General features: G+C 43.6%; 1 protein-coding gene across 1 annotated transcript in view; it reads left to right on the top strand.

Annotated features, from left to right (window-relative positions):
• The window catches only part of oma1 (OMA1 zinc metallopeptidase), a 99,094-nt gene that overhangs the window by 7,106 nt on the left and 71,080 nt on the right, over positions 1 to 20,908 (top strand). The window contains exons 2-3 of the mRNA XM_051932734.1: positions 8,687 to 9,106; positions 19,110 to 19,338. Of these exons, the coding sequence (XP_051788694.1) occupies positions 8,718 to 9,106; positions 19,110 to 19,338 (618 nt within the window). The 5' untranslated portion in view covers positions 8,687 to 8,717. The remainder of the gene's footprint in view (positions 1 to 8,686; positions 9,107 to 19,109; positions 19,339 to 20,908) is intronic.

The raw sequence follows: 20,908 nt of genomic DNA, 5'->3' as shown, positions 1-20,908 counted from the left end.
AATGTAATTGTGTTGTCATTGTTATGAGTGTTGCTGTCATATATATACATATATTATATATATATATATATATATATATATATATACATACATGTACACATATATATACACATATACACATATATATACATATACACATATATACACATATACACACATACATGCACTTACAATAACATAGAAATCAATATAAACAACATTAACATCACTATCATATGAGAATATGAAGTAATATATAAGAAGCATATTTCATATAAATATAAATTATTAAACAGTAAAATCTTCTATAATTTGCTACCGTGGCTATTCGTTTGTCTGTCCGGGATTTTAAATCACCTGTAGCTCTCAAACCGTTTCACCTATTGACTTGAAATCTGGTACACATATACTACGTCACGTGTACTATCCGCTTTATGGGTGATGATTGTTTTACTCTTTTTATCTTTATTTTATTTTATTGTAGAATCAACTCCTATCTGCGCACACCAGGGCGGCTGTGGGCGGATGCGTATGGTGTATTCACTCCATGTTATCGTGCATTGCGCTGTCACTGGTATTTTGATAAAAAGAATTTGAACAACATATAAGAAGCGTATAAATTATTAAACAGTAAAACATTAACATTTAAGAAGTAAAGTTACATTGAGTACTACTGCAGTGCCTTCGGGTATACCTCATTTTTTCTTTGCCCATTACATGCTTAAATGTATAAATTTTTTGGTGCACCTACCCGAGAACACGCGACATATAACCGAGCGTGGGAGAAGCATGGATTTTAAACACGCGTTGAGTTCATCTGCTGGTCTCCCTCGTGGAATAACTGGTAATGTTTGACTAAAATGTACAGCGAGTTAAACGACATTACCTCCTATTTTTTTTTTACGATCTCTGAGATCTTGCTTTTTTCGGTTCAAGGCTTCATAAGCTCTTTTATGATCCATGGTGTACTTATCCCAAACCATCATCTTTGAATGTTGCAAGACTTTCGCCTTGTATGTAGATCGGGGTAATTACATTCATTGTATTCCTAGTCTGAATCACAATCTGATTGTATGGGTGATTACCTGGCAGGTAACGCTTATGCATGGTGATCAAGTTGTCTAACATCCGCCACGTGCCCTCTTTTAATTGCGAGAAGCAGATATATATAGCCAAATTCTCGCGCTTCGTTGTGGCGAAGTACTGCTTTTAATTTTTTATTAAGAAGAAAAGAAAACCTTTTTAAACGGATCGAAAATATACCAATAACAATTTGTTAAGGATCTGTTTTTTTGTGAACCTCGCTTTTCACAGCTGTCGCGCTATGGCATGTGTTTCGTTTATTTGACAGTATGTAGATCGTGGTCATTACATTCACGGCATTCGTTTTCTGAATCACAATCTGATTGTATGGGTGGTTACCTGCCAGGTTACGCTTGTGGTTTGTCAGCAAGTCGCCTTACATCCGCCACGTGCCCTCTTTCTGTTCCCAGAAGCAGATCATAGAATGGTTTTAATAGTTTACTTTCAAATAATGCAAAGAGTATGCGACACGTGTTTCTCCCTAATTCTGGGCTCATCAGGCATACACACTCACTGCATCCCCTCTCGGGAATCGAATCTCTATCGTCAGCGCCAGAGTTGAAGCCCCTAACGTTGCGGTCAGCAAGTCGGTTAACATCCGCCATGTGCCGTCTTTCAGTTGCGAGAAGCAGATCATAGAATGGTTGAAATTGTTTACTTTCAAATTATGCAAAGAGTACGCGACACGCGTTTCGCCCTAATTCTGTGCTCTTTATGTGTACACACGCATTGCATCACCTCTCGGGAATCGAATCTCGAACGTCAGCGGCAGAGGTGAAGCCCCTAATGTTGCGCTACGGCGTGTGGATCGTTTATACCTCGTGTCTTCACATTAAACTTTTATCTTGCGAATATGTTATTGCAATCCGCAGCGGGAGCGTTTCTATAAGCTTAATTTAAACTTACGTTTTACACCGTGCTTTGTTTCCCTTATGAAGTTGCTTGTATGCTTCACTCGCTCGCTTCTTATTGTTTCGCTCCCTTCTCAATTGTTTAATGAATTTTTTGTTCTTTGCTGTTTGCGGCTCTTCCTTCATTTCTCCCTACTGCGTTCACAGTCTTTTCACGTGATTACGTGGGAAGCGTGATGACGTGACACTCAACTCCGCCTCCCACGTCCATCGAGCTGCCATCCGTTACAGTATATTGTCAAAAAAGAGGTTCCAGTTATGACCATTACGCGTTGAATTTCAAAATGAAACCTGCCTAACTTTTGTAAGTAAGCTGTAAGGAATGAGCCTGCCAAATTTCAGCCTTCTACCTACACAGGAAGTTGGACAATTAGTGATGAGTGAGTCAGTCAGTCAGTCAGTGAGTGAGTGAGTCAGTGAGGGCTTTGCCTTTTATTAGTATAGATTCATGCACAGACAAATCACAGCCAGGCTGATAAAATTGTTTCTATGTTGGTTCCACAATGTCATGCAGGAGCTGAACTTCATACATGGCGTTATAGCCTGGCTCACCCCATGGGATTTGCTTCTGTTTATTACAGAAGTGAATAAAACTTTGCAGCATCACGTACCCATCATCACGCTGCATAACCTGTCCAAAGCCACCAGGGGACAAAGCACGTTTGGACCAATGCTTCCTGAAGTTATATCACCAGTTCTGTCCCATCTCTATTTGTAATGCCACAGTGCGCTTCATCTCGTCTTTTGTTGTGGGTTTCCACTTTGAAAAACGAGAATGCAATGCAAGCGCAGCCCGCGATTCAAAAAATTTCTCTGCCTACCTGTTTGTCTCGTCTGACAGTAGCTGAAAAGCAGCATCAGGAGAGAGCAGCCTGAAGTAGTCCAGCAGCTGGTGATCTGTCGTGTCCAACAGCAAGCCATGCCATCTTGTGAAGTGCGGTAGCCAGATCGGCTCCTATGGATCAATATCTGTGTATTCCTCGCACATGAACCTTGCCGTAGATGTACCAGCTGCACAAATGCACTCAGCTGGCAGAGGATCAGCTGGCACGGCATCGGCTGGTGTCCGATCAGCTGATGCCGGCTTCTCACTCTCTTGTTCGATCTCCTGATCACTGTCAATGACTCCGCGATAATGCACAAAACATTGTCTGCCGAGTGTTTTCTTTTCTGCACTCGCTTCGCTCCCTCGTGAGATGTTGATGCCATCTTGCCTTTGTTTCTATTTGTTTACATATCGCAACTCACGCACACTTAAGGATTAGTTGCTGAGTCAACGAGTCTAGCATTCCTCCAAGCACAGAGGGAATGCCTGTGACGTGACAGTGAGTTTTGTCGCCATTAACAGCTGATTGTCGCCCCCTATCCCTGGATGTCAACTTTTGTTGACATTCACCCTCAACCCCTCCTGTCAACAAAAGTCGACATCCGCCCTAAAAGAGTTAATGGCTGTGCATTGAGTTATTTTGAAGGGACAGCAAATTGACACTGTGATACAAGCTGTACATGGACTACTTGACATTGTGTCAAAGTGTCATATCTTCAGTGTTGTCCCATGAAAAGATATAACAATATTTACAAAAATGTGAAGGGTTTATTCACTTTGTGAGATTCTGTATGTCAGCATTTTGCTTCACCACGTCGAACCGTTTATCAAACATCAAAGTGCACACATCAATCTGCACATCGGCTTTCTGTCACATGTCGATACTAAACACAGACTCTGACGTCACATTCCCACTTTTAGCACACTGCGCCCCCCCCGACTTTTTGCTGGGACTGCAAGTCGCACACGCGTCATGTTAATTTATGAGGACCTGCTCAGAGGACGCGTCGAATGAACACGTGGCAGCCATGAGCGTGAAGTAGAAACGAGTCCTAAGGCTTTCTACTCTTTCTTCACGTGCAGACCCCCACTTGGGTAAATGACGCCATTCCAAAGAAGGCACAGAGAGGGTACAGTTTGACACACACAAGTCGTATACAGTGGACACCAGTCTGACTGCCCGTTTCCCAGTTGTCTTCTAATGCATGCTTAGCAGATCTTGTATGGTAATAATAATAATACATTTGATTTATACAAGGCGCCTTTCTAAGCACTCAACGACACTGAATAAACAATTATAAAAAATACATTTTAAACAAAACAAAACATCAGAAAATATAAAAATTAAACCAAACCAAGCCACTGTAATCCTAGAGAAGAAAGCCATTTTAATCAGGTGGGTTTTAAGTTTACATTTGAAGGTCGAGAATGATTTGATATTTCTAAGTTCAGTAGGCAGTGAGTTCCAGAACGGCTGAATGCTCCGCTCCCTGTGGTGGTCAGATGGATGGAGGAAGAGGAGGATCTAAGGTTACGGGAGGGAATGCCAACTTGAAGAAGGTCAGACAGATATGGAGGGGCGAGGTTATGAATGGCCTTAAATGTTAACAGCAGAATTTTAAAATGAAATCGACACTTAATCGGGAGCCAGTGAAGCTGCTGCTAGACTGGAGTGATATGGTGACTACACGGGGTTCGAGTAAAGAGGCGAGCAGCAGAATTGTGGTGAACCCCCTGTGCTAAATCGGGCCCTGTGAGTAGTAGAAGGCCGATTTTCTAAGATAGATTTGCACCGAGCACAGTGACGTATTAAAGTTCTACTCTTATTACAGGACGTGTGATGATTCATTCATTTATTATGATTCATTACATTTATATAGCGCTTTTCTCAGTACTCAAAGCGCTATCCATACAGGGAGGAACCGGGATGCAAACCCACAATAACACAGATAGCACAGATAACACAGGACTTGGTTCTGGGACAGTCGATAACCTGCCACCCTCCATGCCGCCCAGTCCCCCCTTCACACTGTGTATCGGCTCAAACTGAAGAGTCGGGCTTGTTCTCCAATGACGTGCCCATCTATCGGGTATTTGAGGGTCCTCTCACTTGGCAGCCGTTAAACGAATACTCAACCCAACGCTTATCTCTTTTTAATCTGTCAGTTACCCTCGGGTTTTGTTTGTAGTGATGGCCGATATAAAGGTTCAGTCTTGTGTTTTCACGGAGAGTGGAGGTGACAGTTTTGGGTACAACAAGCTTCAGTGGAGTCTAGCAGGAGCTACAGCAGAGAGTTTTAACTCGTCCATTAAAGAAGAAACCTCCGGTGACACGTGTCACATGACCCACAAGTTGCTTATCCAGCTTGGTGCTCTCAACGTCCAGAACGCGCATCTTTTGTGCTTGAATATGGTGGATTAGCCCTTCTGGGAAATCGAGAGTAGTGCATTAAAAGTAATAATAATAATACAGTCGACCCTTGATATACGACCGGCCTGACATGCAAACAACTTGATTTACGACCAAAATTTTTGTTTTGATTTACGCCCAACATCTTGCGTTACGACCTGAATGCGGTCACGTGTATCCGCTTGCGCGATTGTAAACAAACGGCCGAGAGTGTTTGTAAGTGTCAGTCGGAGCCCAGATACATGTGTTTGTGGACGTAATTTCGGTCAGTGCAGTGATTTATATAATTTTTTTCGATAATTGCTAAGGAAGGAAGAGAAGGTAACAAAGGTAAAGAAAGCGATCACAATCGAAACGAAGAAGGAAGTTGTGCGGAAATATGAGAGTGGTGTTCGTGTGACCGATCTCACTAATATGTACAGCATGTCGAAATCCACCATCTCGACAATTTTACAAAGAAAAGATTTGTATAAGGAGGCTCCTTCTAAACAATAACCACCTTCCATTTCATTCTCCTCCTCCTCCCTTCCTGCAGCCCAAAGATGTCAACTTAAATGGTGAGTACAGTATGACATTGTTGTTTCTGGTAGGCTAGGCACTTTTTATAACTTTTTGGTTAGTACATTAGAAAAATTATTGGTGTTTTGGTAAATTATGCACATTAGACAACCCTTTTTTATTATGAAAAGGTTAAGTAAGTGTTGCTGTGAGAGGTTCGGAACACATTATGGGTATTTCCATTATTTCTTATGGGAAAAATAGCCTTGACTTACAACCAACTTGAGTTACAACCAGCCCTCGCAAACGAATTGAGTTCGAAAGTCAAGGGTCCACTGTACAACATTTTATTTAATAGGCGCCTCTCTTAGCACTCAAGGTCACCTTACAATAGAATTAAACAACATTAGTAAAATTAAAACAAGACGATGATAAATCACAAAGCAATAATTAGCAAACAAACAAAGATAACTGGCAGTAACAGTGCAAAATTCACAGTTGGTATGCTAGTTTGAAAAGAGTAGTTTTGAGGGCAGTTTTAAAATGGGTTATTGAATGGAGCTGACGTATATGAGAGGGAAGGGAATTCCAGAGTTGAGGAGCACAATGAGAGATGTTCGAGCTCCCAGTGCACTGAGTCTGATGTGTGGTACAGAAAGTCGAGCTGCAGATGACAATCTGAGTGAGCGAGAGGAGTGCAATTCTGGAGGAGATCAGTGAGGTTGTGTAGAGCTTTAAATGTTAAGAGCGGTATTTAGTATTGTAATCGGTCGTTAACAGGGAGCCAGTGAAGTTGAGAGAGAATCGGTGGGATATGTTCAGTGGATTTAGAACAGCAGGTTATCCTCCTCGCCGCAGAATTTTGAAGACGTTGTAAGCGATGGATATGTTGTTGTGAGATGCCAGATAGAATAGCGTTACAGTAATCTATACGTGAGGTGACTCGGGCTTTAACCGATACTTCAGTACTGTGTTGCGTAAGAACAGAACAAAGTCTAGAAATGTTTTGGAGATGGAAGAAGGCAATTCGAGAAATGTTACTTATATGGGAAGGAAAAGAGAGAGTACTGTCAAGAGTGACGCCTAGGCTCTTAACTTGGGAAGAGATGTTTGTGTTAATATTGTTAATTAAAATAGAAGACTAGTTAACCTTAGCGAGTGTGGATTTAGAACCAATGAGGAGCACCTCAGTTTTATTGCTGTTTAGTTGGAGAAAATTAGTTGGAGAAAAATCCATGTGTTTATGTCTCGGAGACATGCCATAAGGGCATCAGGAGGGAAAACAGAAGTGGATTTAGTGGATGGATATAGCTGTGTGTCATCAGCGTAACAATGAAATTTAATACCATGGTGCTGGAAGATATTAACTATTGGGAAGATATAAATGAGAAAAAGAAGCGGCCCCAAAACGACTGAGTAACAACTGCGCTCTCAGATTTAAAGCCCTTTATTTGAACACATTGCCTCCTATCAGTGAGGTAGGAAGAAAACCACTGGAGGACAAGGCCACAGACTCCAAAACTAGCGAGTCGTTTCAAACGTATCTGATGGGATATGGTGTCAAGGTCAAGAAGCACAAGAATTGATCAAAGTCCCACGTCAGCTGCCCGGTGAAGGTCATTTGTGATTCTGACCAGGGCAGTTTCTGTGCTGTGTTTAGGCCGAAACCCAGATTGAAACAAACTGTTCAAAAAAGGGTATTGTTTCAAAGATGGCACTGGAGTTGGGAGGCAACTTTCTTTTGGAGAACTTTAGATATGAAAGGAACATTTGAGATAGACCCGAATATCTTGAACAATTATCAACCTGAGCCAGGTTTTTTTCAGAATTGGAGTAATTGAGGCTGTTTTTAGTGAGAGGGGGGACCGGGCCTGTAGTATGGGAAGAGTTAAGTATAGTAGTTATCATGGGGGAAATATGTGACAGACGGGACTTCACAAAGAGTGGAGGGATTGGGTCAAATTGGCACGTGGAAGAATGAGATTGTGTTCTAAGCTCCGAGACATCATTTTCAGCTGGTAAACTGAAATCTGAGAATAGGGAGGCTGGTGAGGGAATATAATATGGCTGATGGTGGAGAGCATGGCATCTTCTGCAGAGACAGAGGAAGCAATTTTTGAGTTGAAGAAATCCAAAGAAGTGCAGCGGTATTTAACAGAGAAGTTACGGTGATGCCCTGTGGTGGGCTGGCACAACCTGCCTGGGGTTTGTTTCCTGCCTTGCGCCCTGTGTTGGCTGGGATTGGCTCCAGCAGACCAGCGGGTTGGATGATGGATGGATGGTTACGCTGAGCGACATTTCCTGGTGGTGTAATGAGCCTTTTCATTGTAGAATAAAGAGCTCTAGTACTTCCCCTCCTCTATTGATAATGTTAGGATCGTATAGAGTTTGGCAGCAGAGAGAGCATTGCTGTATTTTAACATATGATCTGAGTGTGTACAACAAGACCCGTCTTATTAGCTAGGTGCTCCAGCTGTCGGTGAAGTGTGTTTGAACGGCATACCAGCAGCACCACTACTTAGACTTTGATTCAGGCGCCGCCGAGAGTGGCAGCCTTTTCAGCAGCTCCGTGTACGACTTTCTCTACTTTTATTTTTCTCTTTTTTATTGATCACTCCTATCACTTTATTTTATGTGGATTCGTTCCCTGGACACACTTACTTTTACAATGTGGGCATGGATTTTTGTGAATTTCCCCTTGGGATTAATAAAGTTATCTATCTATCTATCTATCTATCTATCTATCTATCTATCTATCTATCTATCTATCTATCTATCTATCTACTTCACTTCACTTCACTTCACTTCACTTCACTTCACTTCACTTCACTTCACTTCACTTCACTTCACTTCACTTCACTTCACTTCACTTCACTTCACATTACATTCCAGACAGACCACTTCTGGTACTGATTGTAAGTAAGCGGCGTATTTCACATTCACACAATTCTCATTTCTTCTTTCTCTTTTGTTTCACAGGCTCAGGAGAGACGTGTCCCAAGTGTACGCCATGTCATTGGGCTTCTGCCGCCATCTTCTGAGAAGCTGCCATGGCCCCCGAGCTCCCTGCGCGCCTCTCCGGTTAATCTGGACCTCAGACTTTGCAAAATGTTCAGCAGTGTGGCGGCGGTGCAACTTAGCAGGCAGGTTTGGTCCATCGCAGAGGGTGGTCTGCAGGACTTCACAACAGAGCCCAGCATGTATGGCATCTGAGCACATTGCAAGGCTGAGCCAAGCGGAGCCGCTTTCACAGAGATGCTTGCATGTTGTCGCTCCTGTCACCAAGTGGGCAAACTGCCACCGCTTCCATACCTCACCATCAGCCAGAGCCCTGCCTGCACCCCTCATCTGGGCAATTCTCAAGCCCGTGCAGAAGCTGGTGGCAATGCTTCTGGGCAGGTATGGCACTGACGCGTGCGGAAACACATACCCGCATGGCACGTGGCTTCACTCTGAGATCTCCTAAAGTAGATGCCCTCTCTCTTGCAGTTTTAGCCATGCCAAGTCACAGGTGTTGGGCACAGATCTACTGGTGCATTTGTTTCAGGTGGGGCCCCCCGTATACAATGATGTGAAAAAGAAAGTACACCCTCTCACACTTCTACGGTTCTACGTATCGGGACCTAATAAAATAACAGCTGGTCCTTAGTGGGTTCTACGTAAACTTATTGAAATCTCACCTCAGGTGTAAAACGGCATACGACACCCAGTGATACATTTAACAAAAATGGAGAAGCCATGTGTGAAAAACTAAGTACCCCCATAATTCCACTCCTGGGAAGATTGGCGACTGTCTTGAATCCTTTCCACTTGTGAATCATCGTTCTCACTATAGAATGACATTGTGATCTGTAGCGAGAGTAGAGAGCAGGTTGAGGAGACCACGGAGAGGTGGAGATATGAGAGGAGAGGAATGAAGGTCAGTAGGACCACCAAGACAGAATACATGTGTGTGAATGAGAGGGAGGTCAGTGGAATGGTGAGGATGAGGGGAGTAGAGTTGGTGAAGGTGGAGGAGTTTAAATACTTGGGATCAACAGTACAGAGTAATGGGGATTGTGGAAGAGAAGTGAAGAAGAGAGTGCAGGCAGGGTGGAGTGGGTGGAGAAGAGTGTCAGGAGTGATTTGTGACAGAAGGGTATTAGCAAGAGTGAAAGGGAAGGTCTACACGACGGCAGTGAGACCAGCTGTTATATGGGTTGGAGATGGTGGCACAGGAGACAGAAGTGGCGGTGGCAGAGTTAAAGATGCTAAGATTTGCATTGGGTGTGACGAGGATGGGCAGAATTAGAAATGAGGACATTAGAGGGTCAGTTCAAAGTCAGAGAGTCAAGATTGCGTTGGTTTGGACATGTGCAGTGAAGAGATGAGGGGTATATTGGGAGAAGGATGCTAAGGATAGAGCTGCCAGGGAAGAGGAAGGCCTAAGAGAAGGTTTATGGATGTGGTGAGAGAGGACATGCAGGTGACAGGGGTGACAGAGCAAGATGATGAGGACAGAAAGATATGGGAGAAGATAATCTGCTGTGGTGACCCCTAACGGGAGCGGCCGAAAGAAGAAGATTGTAAAATGACCGACTTCAGATGGTTTGGAATTGGCCTTGTAAACCTTCCCAGACGACCGGACAGCAGTGATTGCTTCTGTGTGCTTTTATCGAGGTGGTCCCACTTGCTGATGATCAATCAATCGAATGCATTTGACCTGCCTGCTGCTTACCTTCTTAATTCCTATGGAAGCAATAAAGGTGCACCTAACTTTTCACACACTGCTTCTGCATTTTGGCGCAGGTTTTGTTAAATCAGTAATGACCCCGGTGTCGTATGTCAGGAGTAGTTGTTCATCTGAGGTTGTTTTTACCTCCTGAGGACTTTTTATGATATCCTGATATGTAAAACCTGAGAATTAAGAGGGTGCACTTTCATGTTCACATGACTGTCCAGTGTTGTGAACAAGTGTTTGCCCCCCATCCTACAATCCTCATCCTCCAGTACAAGCCTTGTGCTTCAGTTTCTTTTCGTCCCTTCTTAACATTCATTGTTTATTATTCCTTACACGGTGCTGACACCTCATCATCTAACTGGACGTGTCCTGTGAAGCAGGAATCCTAAAACAGGGATAGCTTCTGAGGGTCTTTTTCATCCATAAGTCCTGCATTTGCAGCTGGCACTTACTGTGGTGCCCAAGTCCTAGTGTGATGCCACCACAGAACGCCTCCTTCAGTATCTTTGGGTATTTTACACTATGAATGGCCTCAGACCTTTAAGACAAAAATTCAGTACCAGAGAAGGGGAACACGAATGAACACATTTATGCAGTACTCACATTTGAAAAAGCATCTGCCCCTGATGTTTCTATACTTGGTAGCAGCAATTATCTCAACTAAACGTTTCCTTTCACGTGATGTGTTTTAACTTGAGACAACTCTTCTTTAATCCAGACATGTTGGGAAGTTACAAGTGTCCATTGCTTGTTTCGGGTCACCCCTTTTCAGAACTTTGGCTTTAATTGGCATGTTAGGGCCCGGCCAGTACTTGGATTGGAGACCATCTAGGGGTCGCTGCTGGAAGAGGTGTTGGTGAGGCCAGCAGGGGGCACTTACCCTGTGGTCTAAATGTGCATCCCAATACCTCAGTGCAGTGACGGGGACACTGTGCTGTAAAAATGGTGCCATCCTTTAGATGAGAGAGAAAACCGAGGTCCTGACTCTCTGTGGTCTGAAAAGATCCCTGGATGTCCTTCATAAAAAGAGTTGGGTGTATCCCGATGTCTGGGCTAAATTGCCTACCGTGGCCTGGTCATTCCCTAATCATCCCCAGTATTTAATTGGATGTCTCTCTCTTACCACTTCACCAACTAACAGCTCATGTGTGGTATGTGTCCTGGCACTAAAATGCACCGTCACATCGTTCAGGTGGGTGCTACACATTAATGGTGGTTGAAGTGGCTCCACACTCACTAAAGCACTTTGAGTAGTGAGAAGAGTGCTATAGAAATGTAAAGAATTACTTCTTCTGAGCCACTCGGCTGTAGCCTTGCTTTTGTGTTTTGGGCCTTCGTCCTGCTGCATAGGTTTAACTGAGATTAATATCTAGCGTGTACTGCGTGTTGATTCATGTGTTTTACTTTCTTGTTATGCAAAGTATAGGGAGAGTATTGGAATCGTCCAACAATTCGACGTCGAGATTTTGATGAATCTCGACGTTTTAGACCTCTGTGACCCTCTTGTATAGGGAAAGTATTGGAATTGTCCAACAATTCGATGTCGAGATTTTGATGAATCTCGACGTTTTAGACCTCCGTGACCTTCTTGTATAGGGAAAGTATTGGAATCGTCCAACAATTCGATGTCGAGATTTTGATGAATCTCGACGTTTTAGACCTCCGTGACCTTCTTGTATAGGGAAAGTATTGGAATCGTCCAACAATTCGATGTCGAGATTTTGATGAATCTCAACGTTTTAGACCTCCGTGACCTTCTTGTATAGGGAAAGTATTGGAATCGTCCAACAATTCGATGTCAAGATTTTGATGAATCTCGATGTTTTAGACCTCCGTGACCTTCTTGTATAGGGAGAGTACTGGAATCGTCCAACAATTCGATGTCGAGATTTTGATGAATCTCGACGTTTTAGACCTCCGTGACCTTCTTGTATAGGGAAAGTATTGGAATCGTCCAACAATTCGATGTCGAGATTTTGATGAATCTCGACGTTTTAGACCTCCGTGACCTTCTTGTATAGGGAGAGTATTGGAATCGTCCAACAATTTGAGGTCGAGATTTTGCTTGAATCTCGACGTTTTAGACCTCCGTGACCTTCTTGTATAGGGAGAGTATTGGAATCGTCCAACAATTTGAGGTCGAGATTTTGCTTGAATCTCGACGTTTTAGACCTCCGTGACCTTCTTGTATAGGGAGAGTATTGGAATCGTCCAACAATTTGAGGTCGAGATTTTGCTTGAATCTCGACGTTTTAGACCTCCGTGACCTTCTTGTATAGGGAAAGTATTGGAATCGTCCAACAATTCGATGTTGAGATTTTGATGAATCTCGATGTTTTAGACCTCCGTGACCTTCTTGTATAGGGAGAGTACTGGAATCGTCCAACAATTCGATGTCGAGATTTTGATGAATCTCGACGTTTTAGACCTCCGTGACCTTCTTGTATAGGGAAAGTATTGGAATCGTCCCACAATTCGATGTTGAGATTTTTATGAATCTCGACGTTTTAGACCTCCGTGACCTTCTTGTATAGGGAAAGTATTTGAATCGTCCAACAATTCGATGTTGAGATTTTGATGAATCTCGATGTTTTAGACCTCCGTGACCTTCTTGTATAGGGAGAGTACTGGAATCGTCCAACAATTCGATGTTGAGATTTTGATGAATCTCGATGTTTTAGACCTCCGTGACCTTCTTGTATAGGGAAAGTATTGGAATCGTATTCGATGTTGAGATTTTTATGAATTTCAACGTTTTAGACCTGTGTAACTTTCGATGTCGACCTTCCTGAGTCCTAAAATACCATTTTTTGGAATTATGTCTGTGTGTAAACCCAATAACTTGAGTGCACGTTCACTTAGGTCAACCAAATTTTGTGTTTTGTATTGAATAAGTTTGAGGCACACTTTTATTTTAAAAATAATGTTTGATGGGAAGCTGAATGTGCTCATCAAACAATAACTATACAAACTACAACAATCTCACCCCAGTCCCCTTTACGGCAATTATACAATAAACAGGAATCCAAAAACAACTACAAATTACTAACAGATGAAGTCCATGAAAATGACGAAATGAAGTGATGGAGGTTTGATAGTCCGGTGATCAGCACGCTGTATGTGAATGTATAGGTCAGTCCTATCTGTATTTCCTGATGAGATGATGACATGTGGTGAGATCAGGAGCGCTCCTTTCTTTCTTCGCAGGATGACAACAAATCCTTAGACCGTCCTCATGCAGCAGGAAGACACCAGACAGTCCATGCACCGAACAGGAGACGATCCAAGACAAAACACATTTCCACAGATAGTAAAATGGGAAGACAAAGAGACGGGCAACTCCAGACACGAAACACAAAAGACTTCTCCTTCTCTGTAGAACTGGCCTCCTTTTAAATCTTGCGCCACCTCCTTGTCCCCAGCAGCCCACGACCAATCGGAGTCACTGCAGGGTCTGCTGGGAGTTGGAGTTTCATTCCCCCTGTAGCACCGCTACAAACTGTACCCCTGCCGAGTAGGACCCTGACACTGCGATCCCCCCATCTGTCTCATCACAAATGGGGATTAAGTTGTAGAGGTGGAACTTTTGACAAGTTTTAGAACCAATGAGCACCTCTTCACCTGCCAGGAGGACAGCTTAGGGGAACGTTGGTGTTGGAAGTGAAAGCACCATTGATGTGTGTCCAGCAGGGGTCGCTCGCACCCCAGGACGGAGTTCTTTTTTGTGATTGTGGCGTGTTACTTAACCCGAATATATATTGATGTAACATAAAAGATGACCACCCTCCCTAGTGATACAGCGGTAAGAAATCACGTAGGAGAAACAACTTTGCTTTGTTTAATGTCGGCTTACACTGCACATAGTGCAAAGACGAATGAAGACCCAGTCCTGGAGTGGGAGGGCCTGAGGATTGGAGTCTGTCGTCAGTGTTGTCATTGCAGATGGCATTCTCCGGGACAGGTGGTGACGTCTTCCATCCGTTTGTTGGTCTCAGAGGTGTTCCAAGGCTTCCACGTCCAGGACCCCCTTCAGACAATCCTGCAATTCCAAACAAGTCTCTCCAACTTTGTGCTGACTTAACAGATAGAAGCACTACCCGCTTACAACTTCCCACGCTGCCCATTTGTCTCCATCTGTCATTTTGTCATATTTCCTGCTTGGCAGTTCTCTCTGTGTCAACGTTTGTGCTTTTTCTGGCAATGTGAGTGAAAATCCGGTTTTATAAGAGAGATGTGCACAGAGTACAGTGACGATGTTAAACGTATACTTACAGGTTGGCCAGGGATGGACTGGAGGCCAAGTCATGCTTGAGGGAGGACTACACACCCAGTGGTCCAACAGCTGCGTCAAGGACCACCAGGGCTGGATAAATGAATGCTTGCCATATCTCTGCTACCCCACTTGTGTAGACTGCCATGTTGTGTGTCTGCCGTTTTCCCCCAAGGCTTGTGCCACGCCACATCAGACCAGAGACCCAACGACACGCTAAGACAGAGAGCCACACAGTAGCCTGCTTTTTTCCCAGATTGTATTCCTTTACCAACACTCCAATTTTTGTTGGGCACAATTGGAAACCTTAGGCTAATCCGTTGTCAAATGAAGAGACAAAATACCACAAAAAAGGTTTGGGGCATCCACCCATATACTGGAGATGAGGCAGGAAATTTTGTTGTGAACGGGTTTGAGTGCAAAACGAAACTGACTTAGAAGAGGAAGAAAATAGTGGTTTTATGGGAAAGCAGAGGAAGCGATGTCATCGGGGCCGGAACCGGAAGTGGTGTCATCGGGTCCAGGCGGTGTTTCCCATAACTGGTCTACAAAGGAAAGAGAGAGAGGGTTAGTGCACTCTGCCACCCTCTGGTCTGGCATGGAATTACCCCCATTTGAGCCCTTTAGCTGGCTCAGCATGCGCACGTGTGTGACGCCGTGTAGAAATAAAACGTGTCAACTTCTGTCCGGGAGCTCCGTCTAATTCTCTGGGGTTACAGACGTCAAAGAAAGGGGGGCACTGACGGTGACCTGGCTGGTAAGAGTATCCAGATAAAGGGGCCTTCTGTTCAGGTCTGTGTAGTGAAAAGGAAAAATCAGGTCACCCCGGGACCCTCCCGCAGCAGAAACAATAACCCGATGTGACACTTTAGTTTCAGGTCAGAGACAGCAGACTGGATGTTCTTCAGAATATTCTGGTCCAGTGCACCTTCAATAATGGCAGGTAATAATAATAATTCTTTATATTTATACAGGTGCTGGTCATAAAATTAGAATATCGTGACAAAGTTGATTTATTTCAGTAATTCCATTCAAAAAGTGAAACTTGTATATTAGCTTCATTCATTACAAACAGACTGATGTATTTCAAATGTTTATTTCTGTTAATGTTGATGATTATAACTGACAACTAATGAAAGTCCCAAATTCAGTATCTCAGAAAATTCGAATATTGTGAAAAGGTTCAATATTGAAGACACCTGGTGCCACACTCTAATCAGCTAATTAACTCAAAAGCCTTTAAATGGTCTCTAAGTCGAGTTCTGTAGGCTACACAATCATGGGGAAGACTGCTGACTTGACAGTTGTCCAAAAGACGACCATTGACACCTTGCACAAGGAGGGCAAGACACAAAAGGTCATTGCTAAAGAGGCTGGCTGTTCACAGAGCTCTGTGTCCAAGCACATTAATAGAGAGGCGAAGGGAAGGACAAGATGTGGTAGAAAAAAGTGGACAAGCAATAGGGATAACCGCACCCTGGAGAGGATTGTGAAACAAAACCCATTCAAAAATGTGGGGGAGATTCACAAAGAGTGGACTGCAGCTGGAGTCAGTGCTTCAAGAACCACCAGGCACTGACGTATGCAAGACATGGGTGTCAGCTGTCGCATTCCTTGTGTCAAGCCACTCTTGAACAAGAGACAGCGTCAGAAGCGTCTCGCCTTTGGACTGCTGCTGAGTGGTCCAAAGTTATGTTCTCTGATGAAAGTAAATTTTGCATTTCCTTTGGAAATCAAGGTCCCAGAGTCTGGAGGAAGAGAGGAGAGGCACAGAATCCACGTTGCGTGAGGTCCAGTGTAAAGTTTCCACAGTCAGTGATGGTTTGGGGTGCCATGTCATCTGCTGGTGTTGGTCCATTGTGTTTTCTGAGGTCCAAGGTCAACGCAGCCGTCTACCAGGAAGTTTTAGAGTACTTCATGCTTCCTGCTGCTGATGAACTTTATGGAGATGCAGATTTCATTTTCCAACAGGACCTGGCACCTGCACACAGTGCCAAAACTACCAGTACCTGGTTTAAGGACCATGGTATCCCTGTTCTTGATTGGCCAGCAAACTCACCTGACCTTAACCCCATAGAAAATCTATGTGGTATCGTGAAGAGGAAGATGCAATACGCCATACCCAACAATTCAGAAGAGTTGAAGGCCACTATCAGAGCAACATGGGCTCTTAGAACACCTGAGCAGTGCCACAGACTGATCGACTCCATGCCACGCCGCATTGCTGCAGTAATCCAGGCCAAAGGAGCCCCAACTAAATATTGAGTGCTGTACATGCTTATACTTTTCATGTTCATACCTTTCAGTTGGCCAACATTTCTAAAAATCCTTTTTTTGCATTCGTCTTAATTGATATTCTAATTTTCTGAGATACTGAATTTGGGACTTTCATTAGTTGTCAGTTATAATCATCAACATTAAAAGAAATAAACATTTGAAATACATCAGTCTGTGTGTAATGAATGAATCTAATATACAAGTTTCACTTTTTGAATGGAATTACTGAAATAAATCAACTTTGTCACGATATTCTAATTTTATGACCAGCACCTGTATAGCACTTTTCTCACTACTCAAAGTGCTCAGCAATTGCAGGTTAAGAGCCCAACAGAGCAGAGTCCCCATTGGCATTTACGGGATTTGAACTGCCAACCTTCCGATTGCCAGTGCAGATCCCTAGCCTCAGAGCCACCACTCCGCCAGGTCTTTCAAAGCGTCTCCCCACACGGTCACACAAGCACCTCCATGTGCTATTGCAGGTCATATGTTCGTACTGTCGAGTGCCAGACATGCTGGGCCCTGTGTTGTCTAAAGATGTCTATTTCGAACTCCTCTGTTGTTCTAGAAGGCTTGAGGGGGGTCATCCTGGTATTTCTTTGCACTGATGTACCTCTCATGAATGGCAGTGCTTTGCTCCTCTCCCATTTCTTCTTCTTCTTATCGTGGAGTTTTCGACTCTGACTCTAGCTTAGGCTACAGAGGCCTGCAGTTCCTTGGATGTTCATCCCGGCTCCTCTGTGACTTCTTCAGTGAGTCGTCACTATGCTCTTGGGGGACATTTTGGCCTTTCGTGGGAAGAGTCTTCTCTATTCTAAGTGTTTTCTGTTTTTTTAATAATGGATTTTCTGAGCTTAGAAATGTCTTTTGCAAGGCTTTCTTTTTCTTGGTATGTTTTTTTTCCATTGATCGAGGCCCAGTGTTCCTGTAGGAGTTTTGTGGTGCCCACTTTACTGTCATGGGGAGGTTTACAGTCAATTGTGTTCAGTCAGCTGAGTCGAATTCTCAAAGAACATTGGTCAGCTGTTTGAAAGCGGGGCGGAGTGGTGGCTCTGAGGCTAAAGATCTGTGCTGGTATCCAGAAGCTTGCCGGTTCAAATCCCCATCACTGCCAAGAGATCCTACTCTGCTGGGCCCTTGAGCAAGACCCTTAACCTGTAATTGCTCCAGGGGCGCTGCACAATGGCTGACCCTGCGCTCTGAACACAAGGGGTATGCAAAAACTAACAAATTCCTAATGCAAGAAATTGTATAAGGTGAAATAAAGAACAAAAAGAAGAACAAAGGGGACAGTTTGCTTTTCACTGGTGTCGGATGACTTGAGTACCAATTTAGAGGTGGGTTTCTACGTTCACTCAGGTTACCCTTCTCTAATACTGCATTTTGTCTAAAGCACTATGGCTATTTATTGTGTAAAAATTCTGGGGGGGGGAAGGAATAGCGAGGGGGGCACATACTTTTTCACAGCACTCATTATGGGTTATGTTTCATTGTGCTGGCCTGGTGCCCCTTTCTTTGCTCAGGCTGCTCAATCCTGTTGCCTCCAGGGGGTCTCCCTCCACTCTCTTTACAGTTGTGGTCTTCAGTGACCCTTCAGTGCACACTGAAAAAAGTAGAACATTGATGTTGTTCATTCAACGTAAATTTTCTCTTTCAAGCAACTTAAGATTAGTCATTTAGTGTTGTAGCTTGAAATATAAATATATACAAATAAAAAATTTGTTTGTACCAAAGTAAGTTATGGTGGAGAGAATAAACGTAAAAATACTATTTCAGTTAACTTAATATTTTAGGTTGTTTGTGTGCTGTGTGCGAGGGCCGTTTGTATTTTCTTCCGGTTGAACTTTCCAGCGTGATGGCTTTCCAACTGCCAAAAAAGAACAACTACTTAAAAAATTTAGTATAAAACAAGTGAATTGCACCAATCACTCTAAATGATTTGCCTCAACTTAAAAATTGTGGGATCAATAAGCTAAAAAGAATTTTATTGGTTCAGATTGAAAATATGAAGTGTGAATCATCACCTTTTTTTTTTTCAGTGCAGTGTTACTGTCTCCGACACCCAGTGGACCCACTCGTATTGTGACAACGCTGCTCATCCTTTTACTCTTTTTCTTTTTTTTATTTCTTTGCAGAAGCCTTAGGCGATGGTGGAAGGACTTACCCCCCAACAAAAAGGAGCTGTTTAAGCAGAGTGTGCGCAAAAACAAGTGGAAGCTTGCAATGGGTGGCTGCTGCCTTGGGCTCTTGTTCTCCATTTTCTACCTCACACATCTGGACGAGACGCCCATCACTGGACGCCGGCGGCTTCTCGTCTTCAGCAAGCAACATTTTGGCGAACTCTCCGATTTCACTGCAAAGGCGGTAAGGATGAGGTGATTGGATACAACACGATATAATTTATTTTTGTATAGTAGCCCAAAATCACACAAGAAGTGCCGCAATGGGCTTTAACAGGCCCTGCCTCTTGACAGCCCCCCAGCCTCGACTCTCTAAGAAGACAAGGAAACCCTTGTAGGGCAAAAGTGGAAGAAACCTCTGGAAAGGCAGTTCAAAGAGAGACCCCTTTCCAGGTAGGTTGGGCGTCAAAAAGAAGGGGGACAATACAATACACAGAACAGAACAAATCCTCAATACAGTATAAAAATATTACAAGTATGGAGCAGAATTTAACAGTAGATGATATCCCATAATATGATTTGGATTTGTTCAGAGTCCTGGAGACCTCAGACATCAAGCTGCCTCCACCATTTGGCTATTCCATGGCTGAAACACCACTGGGCCAGCCAATCCGATGATAGGACCCCTCTACTTGATGATACCTGTGATCCCCCAATCAGAGATGACTTTACCTTAGGCAGGCAAAACAACTTGGCAGGTGGGCTGTGGCACCAAGTGGCACATTTGAGTACCGAGAAGAGAAACAGAACAGGTGAGGGTTAGTAACAAAGTATAACTCTCATGTTACTTATGTTTTAGTGCTAATGACTTGTAGCGGTCAGGGGCCGCTAAGATTCACACCGTCCAGGCAGACGGTGATTTATTTATTTTAATACAAGAGATCCCAGGAACGTCCCCAGCCTTGGATCGACCCACACACACTCACGACAGAGACCAATAAAGCACACTGGGAAAGACAAACAATTAAGAGTATAATGAAAAACAATTAACTTAAATGAAAACAGTAATACCACCCCTGACCCCTTCGGTGATATTACATTTAACATATAGACACACACAAACACCATGCAGCAAAGTCCATGAAAACAAACCGGACGAAATGAGAAGTGACGAAGTTAAGTCCAGCGATCTGTATGTTGAAAGGATGAAAGAAAACACAGTCCTACCTACCGGTAGTTACTGAAAGGATGAAATTGGATGGATGATTCAGGAGCGCTCCACTCCAAACGCAGTCCTCAGTGCACAGGTAGACAGTGATCCAGACTCCAACAAACGAATACAGTCCAGGACACAATGATTAATTAAAGTTCCAACAATAGCAGGCAGCACGACAGATAAACGCAACACACAACGCACCAAACAAAACAAATTTTTTTTCCTTTTGCCCTCTGCCCTCCTTTTAACTACCTTTGGCCACCTTTGACCCCAGCAGCCCCTGAAAGGACTTCTGGGAGATGCAGTTCTTATTTAGTAGCACTGCTACAGACTGACAACAGAGATGCAGTCTGTACAGTTAATCAGCAGCTCTAGTCAGGGTGTGCTAAACTGAAGTTGTGAGTCTTAAGGGGGTCAATACAATAAACAGAACAGAACAAATCCTCAATACAGTATAAAAATACAAATATTACAAGTACAGAGCAGAATTCAACAGTAGATGATATCCCAGAATATGATTTGGATTTGTTCAGAGTCCTGGAGACCTCAGCCATCAAGCTGCCTCACCCTATTGGCCAGTCCACAGCTGAGACAGCGC

This window comes from Erpetoichthys calabaricus, chromosome 10 (assembly GCF_900747795.2).
Source record: "Erpetoichthys calabaricus chromosome 10, fErpCal1.3, whole genome shotgun sequence".
Taxonomy (NCBI): domain Eukaryota; kingdom Metazoa; phylum Chordata; class Cladistia; order Polypteriformes; family Polypteridae; genus Erpetoichthys; species Erpetoichthys calabaricus.
Note: the sequence above shows the minus strand (reverse complement) of the source record. Positions and strands in the feature narration are given on the sequence as shown.